This window comes from Dromiciops gliroides, chromosome 5 (genome assembly GCF_019393635.1).
Source record: "Dromiciops gliroides isolate mDroGli1 chromosome 5, mDroGli1.pri, whole genome shotgun sequence".
Lineage (NCBI taxonomy): Eukaryota > Metazoa > Chordata > Mammalia > Microbiotheria > Microbiotheriidae > Dromiciops > Dromiciops gliroides.
Window position 1 is genome coordinate 251738667 of NC_057865.1, and position 18505 is coordinate 251757171.

Consider the following 18505-nt stretch of genomic DNA (forward strand, 5'->3'; position numbering starts at 1 on the left):
AGTGATCTCTAGTCTCATTCATAGGGCAGCCAGTTGGTGAGTGGATAGAGTACTGGGCCTGGAGTGAGAAAGATCTAAGTTCACTTCCGGCCTCAAACACTTCCTTGCTGTATGACCCTGGGAAAGTCACAACCTCTGAGTGCCTGACAAAATGGATCCAGTGCATCCACTGGAGAAGGAAATGGCAGACCATGCCAGTTTCTTTGCCAAGAAAACCTTCAGTTGGGTTTAGAAGAGTTGAACATGACTAAAACAACTGAAAAACAACAAGCTTCATTCATGATTTTTAAATTTTCTTCATTCTGAACTTGTGATCTATTAGTGTGAACTCCCTTTACAGAGGCATCTAGGTTGACACAGGAGGGAGATAGGTTGTTCAGTGCAGTCAGGAAGGCCTGAGTTCAAATGTGACCTCAGACACTTACTAGTTCTGTCAGTTAATCTGTGTTTGCCTTAATCCATTGGAGAAGGAAATGGCAAAAAAAAACCCTCCAGTATCTTTTCCAAGAAAACCCCAGGGACAACAGCATTGGCTTGCCATGTTCCACTGGGTCATGAAGAGTTGTACAAGGCTGAGCATGGAGTCAGAAAGACCTGAGTTCAAATCTTGTATTTAACACTTATTAGATGTGTGACCCTGGGCAACTTACTTAACTCCTATCTGCCTCAGGTTCCTCAACTTTAAAATAGGAATAATGATATTACCTCTCTGCTAAAATTGTAAGAATGAAATGAAATATTTGTAAAATGCTTAGCACAGTGCCCCGCTCCTAGTAGTTTCTTAGTAAATGCTGTTCTCTTCCTCCTTTTTTCCTGCTGGCCTCCTTCTCTCCTTCCTGCTCTTCTTCCCTCCTATTCACCCATTACTTCATTTATGAGGTGTCAGTGAACACAATTTTCTTGATTCCCAGTGAAGCATCTGGATCATACTCATATGTACATTCTATGGAGAATGCTTGCTGTCCTTGGCTCAGTTCAGAGTCCAGTCTCTTTAGTGGACAGCACTTCTCAGTCCTTTAAGGTGATTCTCCACTTGGATTGAGCTCCTGAGATCACTGACCGTCCCAGAACTGTCTGAAGATGCCTAACTCTTCAAATTATTCTATCCTGAAAAGTAATATGTTTGAGGAGTTCCCCTATGGAAATTACAACAAAACAAAATGAAATAAAAACACCTCAAGTCTAAAGCCCAATTTAGACAAACAGTAACATTTGTCACCTCACTCTTCTCCTTTGCTCCCCATTGGTTCATGAGAATTTTTTCAAAGCACTGAAAGAATTTGTTATATCTTAGAATCACCACTAGGTGGAGACAGATATCTACAATGCATGGCTGTTAATTGTGGACCCCAGCTTCCTGCCTTCTCTGTCTACTGAATCTACATTAAGGAGATAGCTATTCATATATTTAGCCACTTAATCCTAATTAGCATATACAACCATTTAAAACAGTAATTTCAGTGGTACCTGAAACTGGCAATACAAACGTTGACAACATAGATAAAATGTTTTTTAAAATATTAATAAAGGTTTTAAAGATTATCTTGCTAGAACATCATGTTTGCAGGCTATGGTCACACATGCATAAATACACCTTCAGAAATATTGGCTATGTGATCCTTGTCAAATTCCTTGACTACACAGTGCCATAGGCAAATCTCTAAAACTATAAATTTCTGAGAAGAGTGCCAAGCTGACTTGGTAGAGAGGGGGTTTGCCACACCAGTGAAATCATAGGTCATCACTATCACTATGCTAGAAAGTAAACATTAAATTAGATATACTCTCTCAGTACAACTCATTTCAATCACCTTTAAAAACCTAGGGAATTGGGTAACTAGGTGGCACAGTGGATAAAGCACTGGCCTTGGATTCAGAAGGACCTGAGTTCAAAACCAGCCTCAGACACTTGACACTTAACTAGCTGTGTGACCCTGGGCAAATCACTTAACCCTCATTGCCCTGCAAAAAACAAAAACAAACAAAAAACAAAAACAAAAACAAAAAACCTAGAGAATCATATGAACATAGGGTCACAGTTTTTTAATTGGAGAGATGTTATCTAATCCAACCCCATCTTTTTACAAGTGAAGAAACTGAGGCCCAAAGTCTATAATTCGTGACAGAGGTTAAGTTTGAACCTAGGTCATCTGAGTCCAAATCAAGCATACTTTTTGCTGGACCCCATTTTGTAGTCTAAAGAAAATCGTTAATAGCACGATGTTTTAATTTGCACACATCATATTTAATATGAGGTGCCCCAAAAGTACAATTTTAAGCTTTAACAATTCTTTATAAAAACAGCTTAAAATTGAACTAAGACTTTAGGGATAACTTGTAAAATCATATATGACATAAATAAGCTGTTGTTAAGTTGTTTCAGATAGTTCGTGACCCCATTTGGGGTTTTCTTGGCAAAGATACTGGAGTGGTTTGCCATGTCCTTTTTTAGCTCATTTTACAGATGAGCAATTGAGACAAAGTGGGTTAAATGAGTTGCTCAGGGTCACACAGCTACTAAGTGTCTAAGGCCAGATTTAAATTTATGAAGAGGAGTCTTCCTGACTCCAGGCCTAGCACTCTATTCACTGTGCCACCTACCTTTCCCTATCATTTCTTATCACTTGGTGAAAGATCTTTAATGGAAAAGAAGATGATTGCTTACTCTTCGTTGCCATGACATCATGCTATTATGTCAGAGTATAATATGGAAAACTATTGAGCCAGATGGGAAATTGGAAAGAGCATCCCTGATTACTGCATGACATTTCTTTTGAAAGTTTTGCAGTCACTTCTCAGGATGATCTGCCATTCAGAAACTCACAACAGATAATGCCAACCGACATCAGCATTTATCAATTTGCCCATGTTCTTGACTTGAGTGTGACTGAAGCTTGGTATACAAAGAAGCAAGTATTCATTCACTTGAAATCTCTCACGGTGTCAGCCGGGAGAAAGAAAGGCTGATGGAGGAGAGTAGCTAGCAAGGCAAGATTTTTGTCTCTAAGTAGTTGAAGAATCATCAAAATAATTGTGGATTCATTCTGCCTAGACCTAGAGGGCATAATTAGGGTAGAGGAGTGAAAATTATAGGGAGGCAGATGTCAACAGAGTGTAAAGGAGGATCTCTTGAGGAGTTAGAGCTGACTGAACCAAATAATGGCCTGTGTTAGTTTATAGTGAGTTCCCATCACTAGTCATATTTGAGCCAAGTTTGGATGACGAATTGTAGGATATGTTTTTTGAGGACATTGTTAATTCAGCAATTGAGGAACTAGGTAGCCTCTAAAATACCCTCTGACCCTATAATTCTATGAGAATCATAGTACCAAATATTTATGTAACACTTTAAGTTTTGCAAAACATGTTATATGTTTTATCTAATCCTATCCAATCCAATAAACATTTATTAAATACTTACTGTATGCCAGGCAGCTAGATGTGAATAGAGCACTGGGTGTGGAGTCTGGAAGACTAAGGTTTAAATATGGTCTGAGACACTTATTAATTGTGTAATCCTAGTGTTCCTAGACAAGTCATTTAACCTCATTTTGCCTTAATACAGGAGAGAAGGAAATGGGAAACCACTCCAGTATCTTTACATTATGGTCCAGGGTCACTAAGACTTGAACACAATTTAACGACAATGTGCTAGGCACTGGACTAAGTGCTGGGGCTGAATGGCTGTGAAGGAGAGAGTGAGGTTGGTGACCTTGCACAGCCCTCCTGAATTTAAATTCAGTTTTATGCAAGTCATGACATCACCTGATGTCGTGGTCCTCTTTGAGAACAAAGGACAAGTAACAAAAACAAGTACTCGGGATACAATTGATAAAAAGAAAGATAGTCTGTTCCTTCCAGTAGCTTACAATCTAATAGGAGAAGATAACACAGAAATGGAAGCAGGAAAGTAGGGGAAGGGGGGAATATATTGGTGAACAGCAGGGCAGCAGTTGCTGAGTTGAGTGAGCCCCAAAGTCCAAGTTTCTGCCCTCTATAAAGGAAGGCATTGGTAGGAGTTTGGTAATCCATCCTTCAGCCCTGAGTCAAGACTTGCCTTAGAAGCATGGTGGTAAGATTAAAGGTAATGAGTTGAACCAAGGAAAGATATCTTGTTCTCTAGACTTGAAAAAATTAGGCAGGGCAATAGATTCAGAGTAGAATGATCAATCAGTCATTTGATCCTCATAGTAACCCTGAGAGGTAAGTGCTGTTATTAAATAATTTTCAGATGAGTAAACTGAGGCTGGAAGAGGTTAAAGGACTTGCCCAAGGTGGCCTAGCTAATCATTCTGAAGCTGTATTTGAACTCATGTCTTCTTGCCTTCAAATCCAACACTGTGTCCACTAATCTACCTAACTGCCTTTGATTACTAGTCATGCCCTCTATTAGCTCTATTATTCCATATAATACCGTGAATAAGTTATACAGCTAAAGAATAATGCTAGGTAGAAGACAAAACTACACAGTTTGCTTTCTACATAGCCAGAGGTATCCATGAGTTATTCCTGCCAAAGATGCTGCCACGTAACTTGACCATCTAGACAGAACACTGTTCAGTCATTCCTAAGTGATAAAGCAGCAAATGTATTAAAGCAGACTAAGCAAGCCTTTGGTCAGGGCTATTTGACATGAATTCAAGCCTTAATGCTTATTGAAAGTCTGTGGTTTGTCACTGTCTCATATTGTGTGGCTGCAAGATCTGGACCTAGCATAGATAAAGAATCATGTAATTTGGGATCTGCAAGGGATCACCTAGCTGCGAATGAACAAAGCAGTCTGCTTTCAGTTCCTGCTCTAAACATTGACCCTAGCTGCTGCTGTCCCAGGGATGCTGTTAGGACAACAGTGGGCAGATGGGAAGTCTAAAATCTTCCAGATCCTTCAATGTTTCATGGTCCTCAACTGGCAATAGGAAGTCCCAAGTAACTTCTCTGCTATTTAATCAAAACAATTCTCCTCACTTACCATTTCCTCAAATCTAGCTTCCAGAGGGCCTGAGTTCCCCAGCCTATCCAAATAGACTTCATGTCATAGCTGGGGGGGGGGGGGTTGTTATAGCACCTTTTTCCCATATACACATAATCAATAATAGAACTATGCCCTGTGATAACAAATATCGTTAGGTGGAGGTGGTCTCTTTCCCCACCCTTATGGGAATATTCTATTAAATGCAAAGGAGAAAGGAAAAAAAATAACATCCTTGGCTGTTTCCATTTGGTGGGCAAGAAAGTGAAAGACATGATAATGCTCTCTCCCTGGCTAGATGTATCACATGCTGAGCATCAATGACAGCAGTACAACTCACAAAACTGTTATGTGGTTAATCAAAGTTGTGTAACGGTTGGAATGACGCCACCTGCTGGAGACTTACTGTAGAAGAGTTCCGCCCATGAAGCAAATGTGCTCTCCCTTTAATAGATAGGAATCTAGGCCTTTCTCTCTCTCTTTACCAAATTCTTATTCTCCTTAATAAATGCTTAAAAGTCTAACTCTTGCTAAAGCTTATAATTTATTGGCGACCACTCATTAGATATTTTAGACAGTTTAGCTAGAATTTTAGCCCTTAACAGTTGGGAAAGCAAAAGAAATGTTTAAAAGCTCACTGCAATATCTTTTCAATGTGAAGTGACCATAGACTTCTGGGACACAATGAATACATTTGACTATTGTATGTTTCAGTTGGGAATTGATTGGCTTTTCTAGAGAGAAAAAAAGACCTAATGGTCTAATCTAAGAGACAGATGTGTAAGTAGGAATAGGTGCTGCTGTTGAAATGAGAATTAGGACACTTATTACATAGACTTATTGACTTTAGCCATATCCACAACTCTATGTGACCACCAGCAAACATTCTTCTTCTTTTTTTTTTTGGCAGGACAATGAGGGTTAACTGACTTGCCCAGGGTCACACAGCTAGTAAGTGTCAAGTGTCTGAGGCTGGATTTGAACTCAGGTCCTTTTGAAGCCAGGGCCAGGGCTTAATCCACTGTGCCACCTAGCTGCCCCAAGCATCCTTCTTAATATAAGAAGAGCAACAAACACACACTCACACATATGTGTATACATATATGTATATGTGTGTATATATATGTATATGTGTGTGTATGTATATGCACATTCAAAGAGAGAAACAGGGAGGAGAGAGTGAATGAGTGAGAGAGACAGAGGGAGAGAAAGGGAGGGAGAGGGGAGAAGGAGGAGGAGAGAGTGAGAAAAGAGAGGCATTGCTGGAAACAAGATAGAGTGAGTTACACCCACTTTACAGTTGCCCTAGAAGTTATTGCTTTCTAACTTTTACTATTGGAACTCTAGAAAAATATGGATTATTCAAATATAATTCTGTTGTGCTGTATTAAAAAAAAATAGTCTTCTTCAGGTTTTACTGACCCTAACCTAGCATTCCATCCATTGCTCCACCTAGAACCTCAGGTTAATGGATTAAAGGTCCTTCAGTCTTATTTCATTTCTCAGTATTCCCCAAATCTCTCCCTTATTCTAGGTTTCCTCCAATATTCTGTCTCTCTAAAAGCTTTTATATTCTCCTGGAAAAAGATCTCTGTTCCTCCCAAATCTCTCATTGAAGGCATTCCTTTATTCTCCTCATTGTAGTTCCTGGAAGTAAACCAGAATATAGAAAGGTATGGGGAGGGGTTAGGGAGTGGAATCTTCCAGAATATTATTTGGATTTTTTTTCTTCATTTCTGGGAATAACAGGAAGCTTCTTGAGTAGAGGAATAAAATCTATACTTTAGGAATATAAATTGTGTAGGTGTATAGAGAATAGGATGAAAGGGAGAATGTTTGGAAGCAAGGAAACCAATCAGAATTTTCTCACCATAGTCAGATTTTATGACCATAGATTTTGCGATGGAGGGGACCTCAACGTTCATCTAGTCTGATGTCATCCTTCTGTAGATGAGGAAACTAAGAGACTAGAAAGGTGTAATGACTTACTCAAAGTCATACCAGTAGTGAGTAGTAGAGCTAAGATTTGAACCCAGGTCCTTTAATTTCAAATATAGCATATTTTAAACATTGTGATAGGCAGCTAAGTGACATAGTGGATAGAGCACTTGGCCTAGAGTCAGGAACACTTATCTTCCTGAGTTCAAGTCTGGTCTCAGACGCTCAGTAACTGTATGACACTGGGTAAGTCACTTGATCCTGTTTGCCTCAGTTTGCCCATCTGTGAAATGAGCTGGAGGAGAGGGAGAGTAAAGAGTCCATTATTTTTGTCCCAATTATATTTATGTTTTCAGTTCTACAAGGATCTCCTGATACAGAAGCTGTTTCTATCAGTGCAATTTAGCTCATGGTCTGCAACTTAATCTTAGAGAAGGCATTAAGAAATTAAATGACTTGGCTCGGTTTACATAGCCAAGATATGCCAGGTGGTACTTGACTTTACAAAGTCTTCATGGCTCCAAGTTCAGCCCACTGCCACTGGTTCTTGAGGACTCCATTAAAATATGGACTTCCAACAGAAATAGCTATTAAATAGAGATATATAGTAATGCAGTGCATACCTAGTCCCTTCTACCTTTTCCAGTTTTTATCTCACATTAATCCAAACCTCTGCAACAGTCATAGTTCTCCATTACCTATGGATTGGTTCTCTAAATAGAACATATGCATAGAGACATCCAGGTGTCACAGTGGACAGAGCATTGAGCCTAGAGTGAGGAAAATCTGAGTTCAAATATAAACACAGACACCAATTAGCCATGGGACACTGGGGATGTTGCTTAACTTTTTTACCCTCAGTTTCCCCATCTGTAAATTGGGAATAATAATGACATATACCTTCTTGTGGGAATCAAGTGAGATAATAATTGTGAAGTGCATAGCGCAGAGTCTGGCACATAGTAAGTCCTATGTAAATGTTATCTATTATTATTGTTATCATTATTAATATTATTAATATGCTTCAATGCCTTTGTACTTTTTCTGTTGATATTTCTTCCTCCTGGTATACTCTTGTTCCTCCTTTCTATTTTCCTGATTCATAACCTTTCTTCAATGTCTTCCTCCTCCTTGTATCCTCCCTCTCTCAGCCCTGTATAAGTAGACCTTCTCTCTGAATATTTATAATACTTATTTCTATGCTACTCACTTGGCATGGGCCACTTTGTATTACTGCTGACTTCTTATAAATGCATTTTTTCTCTCTATAATTATGTTATAATAACTCCTTCAAAGCTGCATCATGGCATCCCTGACTTAGAGCTAGACAAAACCTTGGAGAAAAATCTAGTCCAACAACCTCATTTTATATATAAGGAGCTGAGACCCGTCAAAGAAAGCTAAGTGCATTCTTCAAGGTCATACAGGTAATGAGTGTCTAAAAACAGATTTGAACTCATAAAGATGAGTTTTCTTGACTCCAGGCCCAGAAGTCTTTCCAATGTGCCACCTAGCCACCACCTCTGAGATCATCAAGTACAGTTCCCTCATTTTACAGCTGAGAAGAGGGAGACATGGTGAGAAGAAGGACCTAGCCCAAGGTCACACGGTGTACAAGTATCAGAGGTAGTATTTGACCGTGGGTCTTCCTGTCTCCCAGTTCCTGTCCACCATGCAACACTGCCTTTCATAATGAGGATGATAAATGCTGAGCTAAGCCTATAGACTTTGAGTTAAAAAATTGGTTAGGAAGGTTAGTCTTATCCAGTGTGTGACTAGGTAGTTTCCTCTATTCCTTTCACTGCATTGTCTAACTTGAATTAGTTAAGAAGGCAGAGAAAGCAGAATGAGTTTTCTATGGGTCAATGATTTGTTTGTCCTTCTAAGCTTTATCATTTCTGTGCTAGTGTGTCCAGTGCATAACAAGTGGCAGGTTCATAAAAAGTGATTAGACTTAAATCATAGATGGTCATCTGAAAGCATGCAGATGACCCTAAATGGGCATTTCCCACAAGGAAGTATAATAATAAAATACTGTGTAATAACATAGTATAATATAATGATTAATACCATATATATGTAGCCACAAATTAAGACGAAAAATAAAGACTATCAAGATATTTACAACTAACAAAGTAGCACCATAGAGAGGGATTTGTTAATGCTTCCACCCAGTTATTTTGTGATTATTTTTTAATGTATTCACAGGGTATTTGTTGCTCTCCCCAACATCCTTAAGGAATCATTTTCTTTGACTCCTCAGTGACTAGCATAATGTCCAACCCCTAATTAGAGCTTAATTGAGGTTGGGTAAATTAAATGGAATCATTCAGTTTTTAAAATGTATTATTTTGGTTTTCATCTCTATTCATTTCAACTAAAAGAACAACAACATAATTTCCATGAGTGTACTTTATGTACAGGACATTGTCAGGTGCTGGGAAATCAGACAACAGAGGAAATATTCTCTGTCTTCAAGGACCCTGCATTATTTTGGGGGAGATCAACATGAAGATAGAACAGTACATATAAAATAATATTCAAAGAGAAAGAGAGCATTAGGAACTGGGAAGTTCAGAAAGGCAGATATTTGACATTGTAATAGTAAAGAGGATCTTGGCTGGTTCCTGAGGTTCAGATCCTGGTTAGTTGGAATTTTTTTCCTCCTGAAGAAACAGACACAGAGCGGTTATGTCACAAATTAAGTAAAGAAGTAGAAAATTAGTACATCAGTAAACTAGACCAGATAAACAAGGAGTTTTCAGAAATCTTTTTTATGTAGGCTAGTGCTACTCCTATCTCTCATGTGGATAATTCAATCCCAAGATTCATGTACATTCATGTTCATGTATACATTGCATATTTTAATACATGTATTGTATATAAACATGAACATATTTGTATATGTATATGTGTATGTACTCGTGTCTATGTATACATGTATAATGTATGTATACATATATACACATGTGGACACACATAGATAGGTATAGGTATAGAGATAGAGATAGAGATAGAGAGGACAGCTAGGTGGTGCAGTGGATAAAGCACTGGATTCAGGAGGACCTGAGTTCAAATCTTGCCTCAGACACTTGACACTTACTAGCTGTGTGACCTTGGGCAAGTCATTTAACCCTCATTGCCCTGCAAAAAAAAAATCAAACAAAAAAACAACAACAACAACAAAGAGAGAGAGATGGAGACAGAGACAGAGAGATAGATATAAAATTGGATCATAGATTTAGAACTGGAAGAGAGCTTAGAAGTCATCTAGTTCAACCACCTCATCTTACAAATGAGGAAACAGAGGCTCAAGAAGGTTGTACCTGTCTCAAGGTCACACAGGTATGGAGGATCTCAAGGGATTTCAGGAGAGTATCATTTGTATTTCTAGCCTAAGTTTACTTAAGTCATAGATTAGTAGGCACCTAGTTTGTCTTCTTTGTTTTGTTTTGTTTTGCAAGTTTTTTTTTTTTTTTTGCAGTGGGGGTTAAGTGACTTGTCCAGGGTCACACAGCTAGTAAGTGTCAAGTGACTGAGGCCAGATTTGAACTCAGGTACTCCTGAATCCAGGGCCAGTGCTTTATCCACTGAGCCACTTAGATGCCCCCTAGTTTTTCTTCTAACACTTCTTTTAGTTTGTGACATGACTGCTCCCTATCCCAGTTTCCTTAGGTGATAAAAGGGGAAAAATTATAATAATTCTGTAGGGCATGAAAATATTTTTTTCAGATTAATTAGTCATAGTTAATTATATATTTTGGATTGCTTGAAAGAGAGCATCATAAAAGTGCTATGTATATTTACAATATTACTTAATCTTAACCAGGAAAGAGAAAAAACAAACAAACAAAAAATGCTGCAGTTCCCCTGGGTAATACAATGAAAATAATTTCTGACTCCAGCCTCTCCCTTATTGGCCATATTCACATTTATTTCCATTCACACACTGGTTTTTGGTTTTTGTTTATTAAATTTTCTTCCACCAGCTAGATTTGACTGTTTGCTTTTCCTCAGTCTTACATTTGATGTCCTGCCTTCAGAGGTTTGGACACAAGCTCCCCCAACCCTGAATGTACTTCCATCTTACCTCTGCCTCTTAGCTTCCTTCAAGGTTCATTTAATAAGCTACATCCTATGTGAAGACTTTGGTAACCTCCCTGGGTGTTCACATGCATCCTTCCTAAAATATCAGTTATATGTTCATTGGGGAAGGACTATTTTTCATTTGTATTTATGTCCAGGGCAAGTTGCAATAACAGTTTCTACATATCGTGCCCAGTTGGATGGATCTTTCATCACTGTGACAGTGGCTTGTTCACCATCATCCTGCAGAGAAAGGCCCTGCTGATAGTAGGAGTGCTTGACTTACTGTTATTTTTATTCTCAAATGGAAGGCTTGCTCTAGGTGGTGGGCAAACCCTACCAGTGATGAAAATAACAATGGACAATGATGGATAAATTGGTAGACCTGGAAGACCTGGGTTCAAATTCTGATTAGAAACTAGCTTTATGACCCTGACCAAGTCATCTAATATCTCTGAGACTCAATTTCCTTATCTGTAAAATGAAAGTGTTGGGTTTGATAACCTCTAAGATTCCTTCAGTATTTAAATTTATGAGCCAACAATGTCTAAGCTGAGTGAGATCTGGAAAGTCCTGCTTTATTACAGACACAATTCTTTGTATTAAAAGAGAGAATTTCTTTTCAGTGGGGAGTCAGGAACTAACTTTGATTTTCCAATTGAATGTAATGCTTTAGTCAGACTAATGGATTTGCTTGCACCCTGTGTTTTTTTTATAAAAGGCAAGGGGGAATAAAGAGAGATAAGAAGTTAAATCATTAGTTACAAACATTTATAATCTGATAACTGAAACGTTTTGCCCTTAGCTCCTTCCTCTTCAATGGGATATAAATTTGAATTTTCATTAATAAAGCATCTTTTGTTTGCAAGACTGTATGCTGGGCATTGGTAATACATGGAAGGAAGAAGGCACAGTAACTGACTTCAAGGAGCTTTCATTTGAAATTTGGAATAGTTCTTTTTTCTTTAGGAAGTTGGGGTTCTATAGTCCTTCAGTACTGTCAGGTGATATTGTAAGTTGACTTTCTTTTTTTTTTTAATATAGGGGTTTATTTATTACCTTATAAATGGAAGAGGACTTTTAAAAAGTTGAAAATATGTCAAAGAAAAGAATATAAGGGAAATCCTTTCTAAAATAGGGATAGGACCTGGACATATGATTTCATCGGCATTGGGAACCACCAGATAAGCAAAATCCCTCTACCAAAGCAAGTCAGTGCCTTTGTTGTAATTTATCATTGTGATGTTTAAGAAGTTAGACATAATTTCTGGGTATTTTAATCATTTTATAATTAATGCTGGCATTTTAATAAAAATACCAGTGACACTCTTGAATATCAAAGGCAATCATGGTGGTGGGTTCATGGCTTATATGACCTTTGGAAGTGGGGCGTTCCTGAGGGTAACAATCAACTCTGATTGGTTAACAATGAAAGAATGACTATTACAATGAAGGGCTGAGAATGCTATCATTAAAAAGAGAGACAATCCCTATGCCCAGAACACACCCAGTCTTGGACAATCTATTAAAATAATCTATCCCTATCCAAATCTTTGTAACCTCCCCAAGTGGGTGGGGTCTGAACAATGTCGTTAAGCAAATTAATCCAATCTCTTTGTCAGTAATGTCCTTCAAGAGACTGAGCTTTTGAAATCAGGACTTCAGAAAAAGCAGAAAACTCTGGATGTCCCTAAATAATTGAGTTTTTTTTTTTGCATTTATCTACCTACCTATCTATCTATCTATCTATCTATCTATCTATCTATCTATCTATCTATCTATCTATCTATCTATCTATCTATCTAATTTTATTTATTTATTTTTGCGGGGTAATGAGTGCTCAGTAACTTACCCAGGATCACACAGCTAGTAAGTGTCAAGTATCTGAGGCCGGATTTAAATTTAGGTCCTCCTGAATCCAGGGTTGGTGCTTTATCCATTGTGCCACCTAGCAGCCCCCAATTGAAAATGTTAAAGGTGGCAGTCCATCGGTATTATAACATGCCACTGAAAACACAGAATTTTCCACACTCCATTTAGGATTAGAAAATGTGTGTGGTGTAAATAAAATTGACTATTTTTTTGTTGTTGTTCTATTTATTTTCGATGGGCAGATTCCTCCAAAGGACCTCAACCATCTTCAGGTGTGAATGGCAACATGCAACATCCCACCAGCACAGGGCAGCAGCCAGTCTCTGCCATCCCTTCTCCAAGTACCAGCAAGCCTTGGCGCAGCAAATCCATGAATGTCAAGCACAGTGCCACCTCTACCATGCTGTCTGTGAAGCAGTCCAGCCCTGCCACCTCTCCGACGCCATCCTCAGAGAGACTGAAGCCGCCTCTTGCAGAAGGGGTCAAACCTCCTTCATCGGGACAGAAATCCATGCTGGAGAAATTCAAGTTGGTAAATGCTCGGACTGCTTTGCGATCCCCACAGGCTCCCAATCCCGTGCCCAGTGGGCAAGATGATGATGCGTTTTCTGAGTATGGTGAGATGGATGGCTTTAACAGTGGACTGAATAGCAGCGGGTCAACCAGCAGCAGTCCCAAAGCATCACCGAAACTGACCCCTCCGAAAGCTGGAAGCAAAAATCTGAGCAATAAAAAATCTTTGCTACCAAAGGATAAGGAGGAAAAGAACAGGGACAAAAACAAAGTTTGTACTGAAAAGCCTGTCAAGGAAGAGAAGGAGCAGGTCACAGAGACCACAGTGAAGAAGACTTCCAAAATTGCAAGCTTGATCCCAAAAGGAAGCAAGACTGCAGCAGCCAAGAAGGAAAGCTTAATACCATCTTCAAGTGGAATTCCAAAACCGGGATCCAAGGTGCCCACTGCAAAACAGAGCATTTCGTCAGGCAGTACGGGAAGTAAGGAGTCTGAAAAATTCAGGACTACAAAGGGCAACCAGTCCCAATCAGCACCCAAATCTCAGATGACCGAAAAGTCCAGCAGTACCTCGAGTTGTCTAGCTCCTTTGGAAGGGAAGGAGTCTAGCCAAGTTATTGCCTCCGGTTCCTGTGCTATGTCAAGTGGTGGGCAGAATGTGGGCAATGGAACTGTCCAGCTTCCCCAGCAGCAATACAGTCACCCAAACACTGCCACTGTTGCTCCTTTCATTTATAGGTAAGATTTGTTTTGTTTTGCTTTGTTTTTTAATTTGTTTGCATCTGTGGAACTGTCATGATTATCATTGAGACTTAAGTTTAAAAATTACCTCAAACACTTATGACCCTGGGCTAATCTTTTAATCTCTATTTGCCTCAGTTTCCATAAAATGGGGATAATAATGGCATCCAACTACCAGGATTGTTGTGAGGATAACATAAGATAATAATTGTAACACACTTACCACAGTGCCTGACACATAGTAAGCACTATATAAATGTTAACTATCTACCTATCTATCAGCAGCAGCAGCAGCAGCATCATTACTAGAATTTTTACAGTGCCTTAAGATTGACAAGAGAAGCTAGGTGGAGCAGTGAGTGAATAGAATATTGGTCTTAAAGTCAGTAAGAGTCCACTTTGTTGAGTGTCTTAGGATTTTAACTCAGGTTTTCCTAACTCTAATTTGACTTTTTATCCATTATGCCACAGTTAACATACATACACATACACACACACACACACACACACACACACACACACACACACCATGTACTCACACACATTCAGACTTAGCAATTACAAATTGCAACTGCGTGAAGCACTTTATCTTTATGTTATAAATGGTATTGTGAGAATTCATAATTCATCATGATACGCTATCACGTGTATCTCAGAGCTTTGTATTTTGCTATCATCTCATCTGTCAAATGATGGAATGCTGTTAAGGGAAATCTCCAATTTTTTTCAGCCCTGGGAAACCCCTGTTGTGGGAATTCCTTCTGATGGCACAGTGTAACAGACCTGTCACTTAGCTGATAATTTGTAGACATAGGAATTGAGATACAGAAAGTTTGAGTGCCTAGCCAGTAACAGCCAGATATAAGATAAAGAGACAGAGACAGATAGTTGGATGGATGGGTGGGTGGGTAGATGGATGGATGGATGGACATAGCGACCCAGGTAGATAGATAGATATGCTGGGAATAGGAACTAGATCTAGAGTGGGTGGCTGACTTGCATCTTTTGAACGAAATTCTTCCTGATTCCTAGTCCAAAATTTTAGATTCTTCAGTGGAAGCTGTCTCCAAAATCATGCCTCAGTTGCCTTTAGGATATTTTACTTATTTGCTTCTGTAGAGCTATAGTTCCATTTGTTGTGGGGAGCTCTCCAGTGAGGAAACTCCTTCCACCAATCAGTCAATCGACAAGAATTCATTAGGCTTCTACTAATTGGCAGGCGCTATTACAGATACTGAGGATACTAAGACAACTTTGAGAAGTAGTCCTTTTCCTTAAGGAGTTTACATTCTATTGATCGAAATAGCAATAGGGTTCACATATAAAAATAGACACAACATAATTGCAAGGTAATTTTTTTTTTTTGAGGGGACACTGAGGATTGGGAGAGGCTTCACTTAAGCTGACCTGAAGGGGGGAAAAAAGAATTCTAAGAAGCAGGGGCAGGGAGTGTGTGTGTGTGTGTGTGTGTGTGTGTGTGTGTGTGTGTGTGTGTGTGTTGGGGGGCTGTGGGAGACATTCATTCCAGGCATCAGGCACAATAAGTGCAAAGGTGTGGAGATAGTAGATGTAGTGTTGTGTGAGAACATCAAGATGGCCAAATGGGCTGGATCATGGAGTACGTGATGGGTATATTGTATTAGACTGGAATGTCAAATTTATATCAATGCAGATAAGCAACTGTTCTGTTTCTTAGAGTCTTAGAGAATTGCATTGGGCACTGAGAGATTAAATGTTTATTTTCCTGAGTCACACATTCAGTGTGTGTCAGGGGTGGGAATTGAACCCAGGTCATCCCAGCTCTAAGGTGGGTACTCTATTAACTAAGCCATGCTGACTCTTTTTCTTTAAATGTTGCTTAGTCATTTCTTATTCCTTTCTGACTCTTCATGACCCCATTTTGGGTTTTCTTAGTAAAGATACTAGAGTAATTTGTCATTTCCTTCTCCAGCTCAATTTATAGATTAGGAAACTGGGGCAAACAAGAATAAATGACTCACCTAGGATAAGACAGCTTTTAAGTGACTGAGGACAGATTTGAACTTAGGTCTTTCCAACTCTAGGCCTAGTGTTCTGTCTGCTACACCACCTAACTGCCCATTTCTCCAAAAGTAGCTGTCACAAATATTTGTGTTTATTAACATTCCTAATCCCTTTTCATTCCTGTTCAGAGTTCAATGAAGAGGTTATAAAGGAAAAAAATCACTTTCTAACCTAGTGCTTGGAAGAAATTCTGAAGAGGGCTAGCAAAACAGCCACTATTTTCTCCATATTTTGATTTTGAAAACAACAACAAACATATTCTTCATACATGGCCTGGAATAATGAAAAGTCATTGTAATGAACCACAATCCCCAGTTCCAACCAAAATCATATTTTATAATCTTCTACATTTATTTTTTTTTAAGTTCATGCTCTTGAGAAATCCATCTTATTTAAATCTGCTATCCATTTCCATTTTCTGGGTAAATTATCCCATTGACATTCTAGCTACAATTACTTGTTGTGTATTTTCCTCCTTCCTATTTTTCCTTACTATCCTTTTCACCCTACTTACCCTATCCTATTTACTTGTCTGCTTTACTTCTACTTGACATATTGCCCTCCAATTACTTAACCATCTTATTTAAGCATTGCTGTGCCAATTACAGTAGCCATGGTTGATAATTGGATGCAAAAAAAATGGATTGGGATGTAGGAATTTGTCTCATTGACTTGAGTCTATGTAAACCAGAGAGCAGAATACAGTATTTCTAGGCTATAGATATTTCTTCTTAAAGTAAAAGGGAAAACAATGCTTTTTTGAATAAGGTTTATATACTCACTAATACTATGTGCATAGCCTATGTACTTGCCAAGTTTAAACATGCCCTTTATGAACATCAATCATTTCAAAATGCCATAAATTAACTTTGCTGAGAAGTATAAATCCAAGGAGAAAAGACAGTATTTGTCAATTCAGCACATTGAGTTGCTTGAGTAGTTGCTTGTGCCAATCAGTTTCTTGTGTTCTTGTTCTCTCAGTAAAATGACCAACCCGTGCAAATTTAGGGCACTGATCCATAAAAGCGATGGTTAGCTGTTGAAATTTTTTTGAGTTGATTTAATTGGCAAAGAGGAAAACTGTTGTGTGGGGGAAGAAATCACATCACAAGTGGCCAAAGGCTCAGGCTATCTTTGACCTAATCTATGATCAATTCAGAAATAAACGATCATATATAACATGTTAGGCTCCTACAAATTATACCTCAGACTTCTTAGCTGATGCTGCAGAACATTGAAATCTACAGTTCAGCCCTTTCCGCTCACTATGAATTTTTCAACATAAGTATAAGATTTTTAAATGGAAAAGTGGTGACAAGGCTGAATTTAGGCATTGATATTGTGGTATGCACATGTATACCTTTTTTTTTTTTTTTTGTGAGGCAATTGGGGTTTAAATGATTTGAATAGGGTCACACAGCTTATAAGTGTTAAGTGTCTGAGGCCAGATTTGAAGTCAGGTCCTCCTGACTCCAGGACCAGTGCTCTATCTACTGCACCACCTAGCTGCCCCTCATTTTTACCTCTTTACATACAGAGATGCTTGTTACTGATCCTCTTTGGTCTAGACCTATTATTTCATCTATGCGGGGACCTCCTAGTTTGAAAACTGTCTTCACTGATGTAGATCTACAGTGTGCCTGGAAGTTATAGCTTTAATCATTTGTTTGGGGAAGGTAGGAAATACACTATTAAGCATCTTCTACATGCCAACCACTGTGCTAAATTCTACCAATATTATCTCATTTGAAACTCAGATCAGGAGCAGCTAGGTGATACAGTGGATAAAGCTCCAGCCCTGGATTCAGGAGGACCTGAATTCAAATTTGGCCTCAGACACTTGACACTTACTAGCTGTATGTTCCTGAGAAGTCACTTAACCCTCATTGCCCTGGGGAAAAAAAAAAAGAAGGAAAAAGAAACTCAGATCAGCTAAGTGGTTGTGGTAGGAGGGAGGTACTATTGTTATCTTGATTTTGTTGTCATTGTTGTGGTTGTTGTTGTTGTTGTTGTTTAGTCATTTCAGTTGTACCTGAATTTTCATGACTCCATTTGGGGTTTTCTTGGCAAGGTGACTGGAGTGGTTTGTCATGTCTTTCTCCAGATTATTTTATAGATGAGGAAACTGAGGCAAAGAGGGTTAAGTGATTTGCCCCAGGGTCACACAACCAGTGAGTGTCTTAGGCCAGATTTGAACTTAGGTCTTCCTTACTTCAGGCCTAATGCTCTATCCACTGCTCCACCTATGTGCCCCTATCTCTATTTTATAAATGAGGAAATGAAGTAGATGGAGGTTAAATGACTCTCCAAGGGTCACTTAAATAATCATTTTCTGAGGCCAAA

General features: G+C 38.8%; 1 protein-coding gene across 1 annotated transcript in view; it reads left to right on the forward strand.

The window, feature by feature from the left end:
• The window catches only part of NAV3 (neuron navigator 3), a 1098011-nt gene that overhangs the window by 844947 nt on the left and 234559 nt on the right, over positions 1–18505 (forward strand). The window contains 1 exon segment of the mRNA XM_043966554.1: positions 13108–14116. Within this exon segment, the coding sequence (XP_043822489.1) occupies positions 13108–14116 (1009 nt within the window).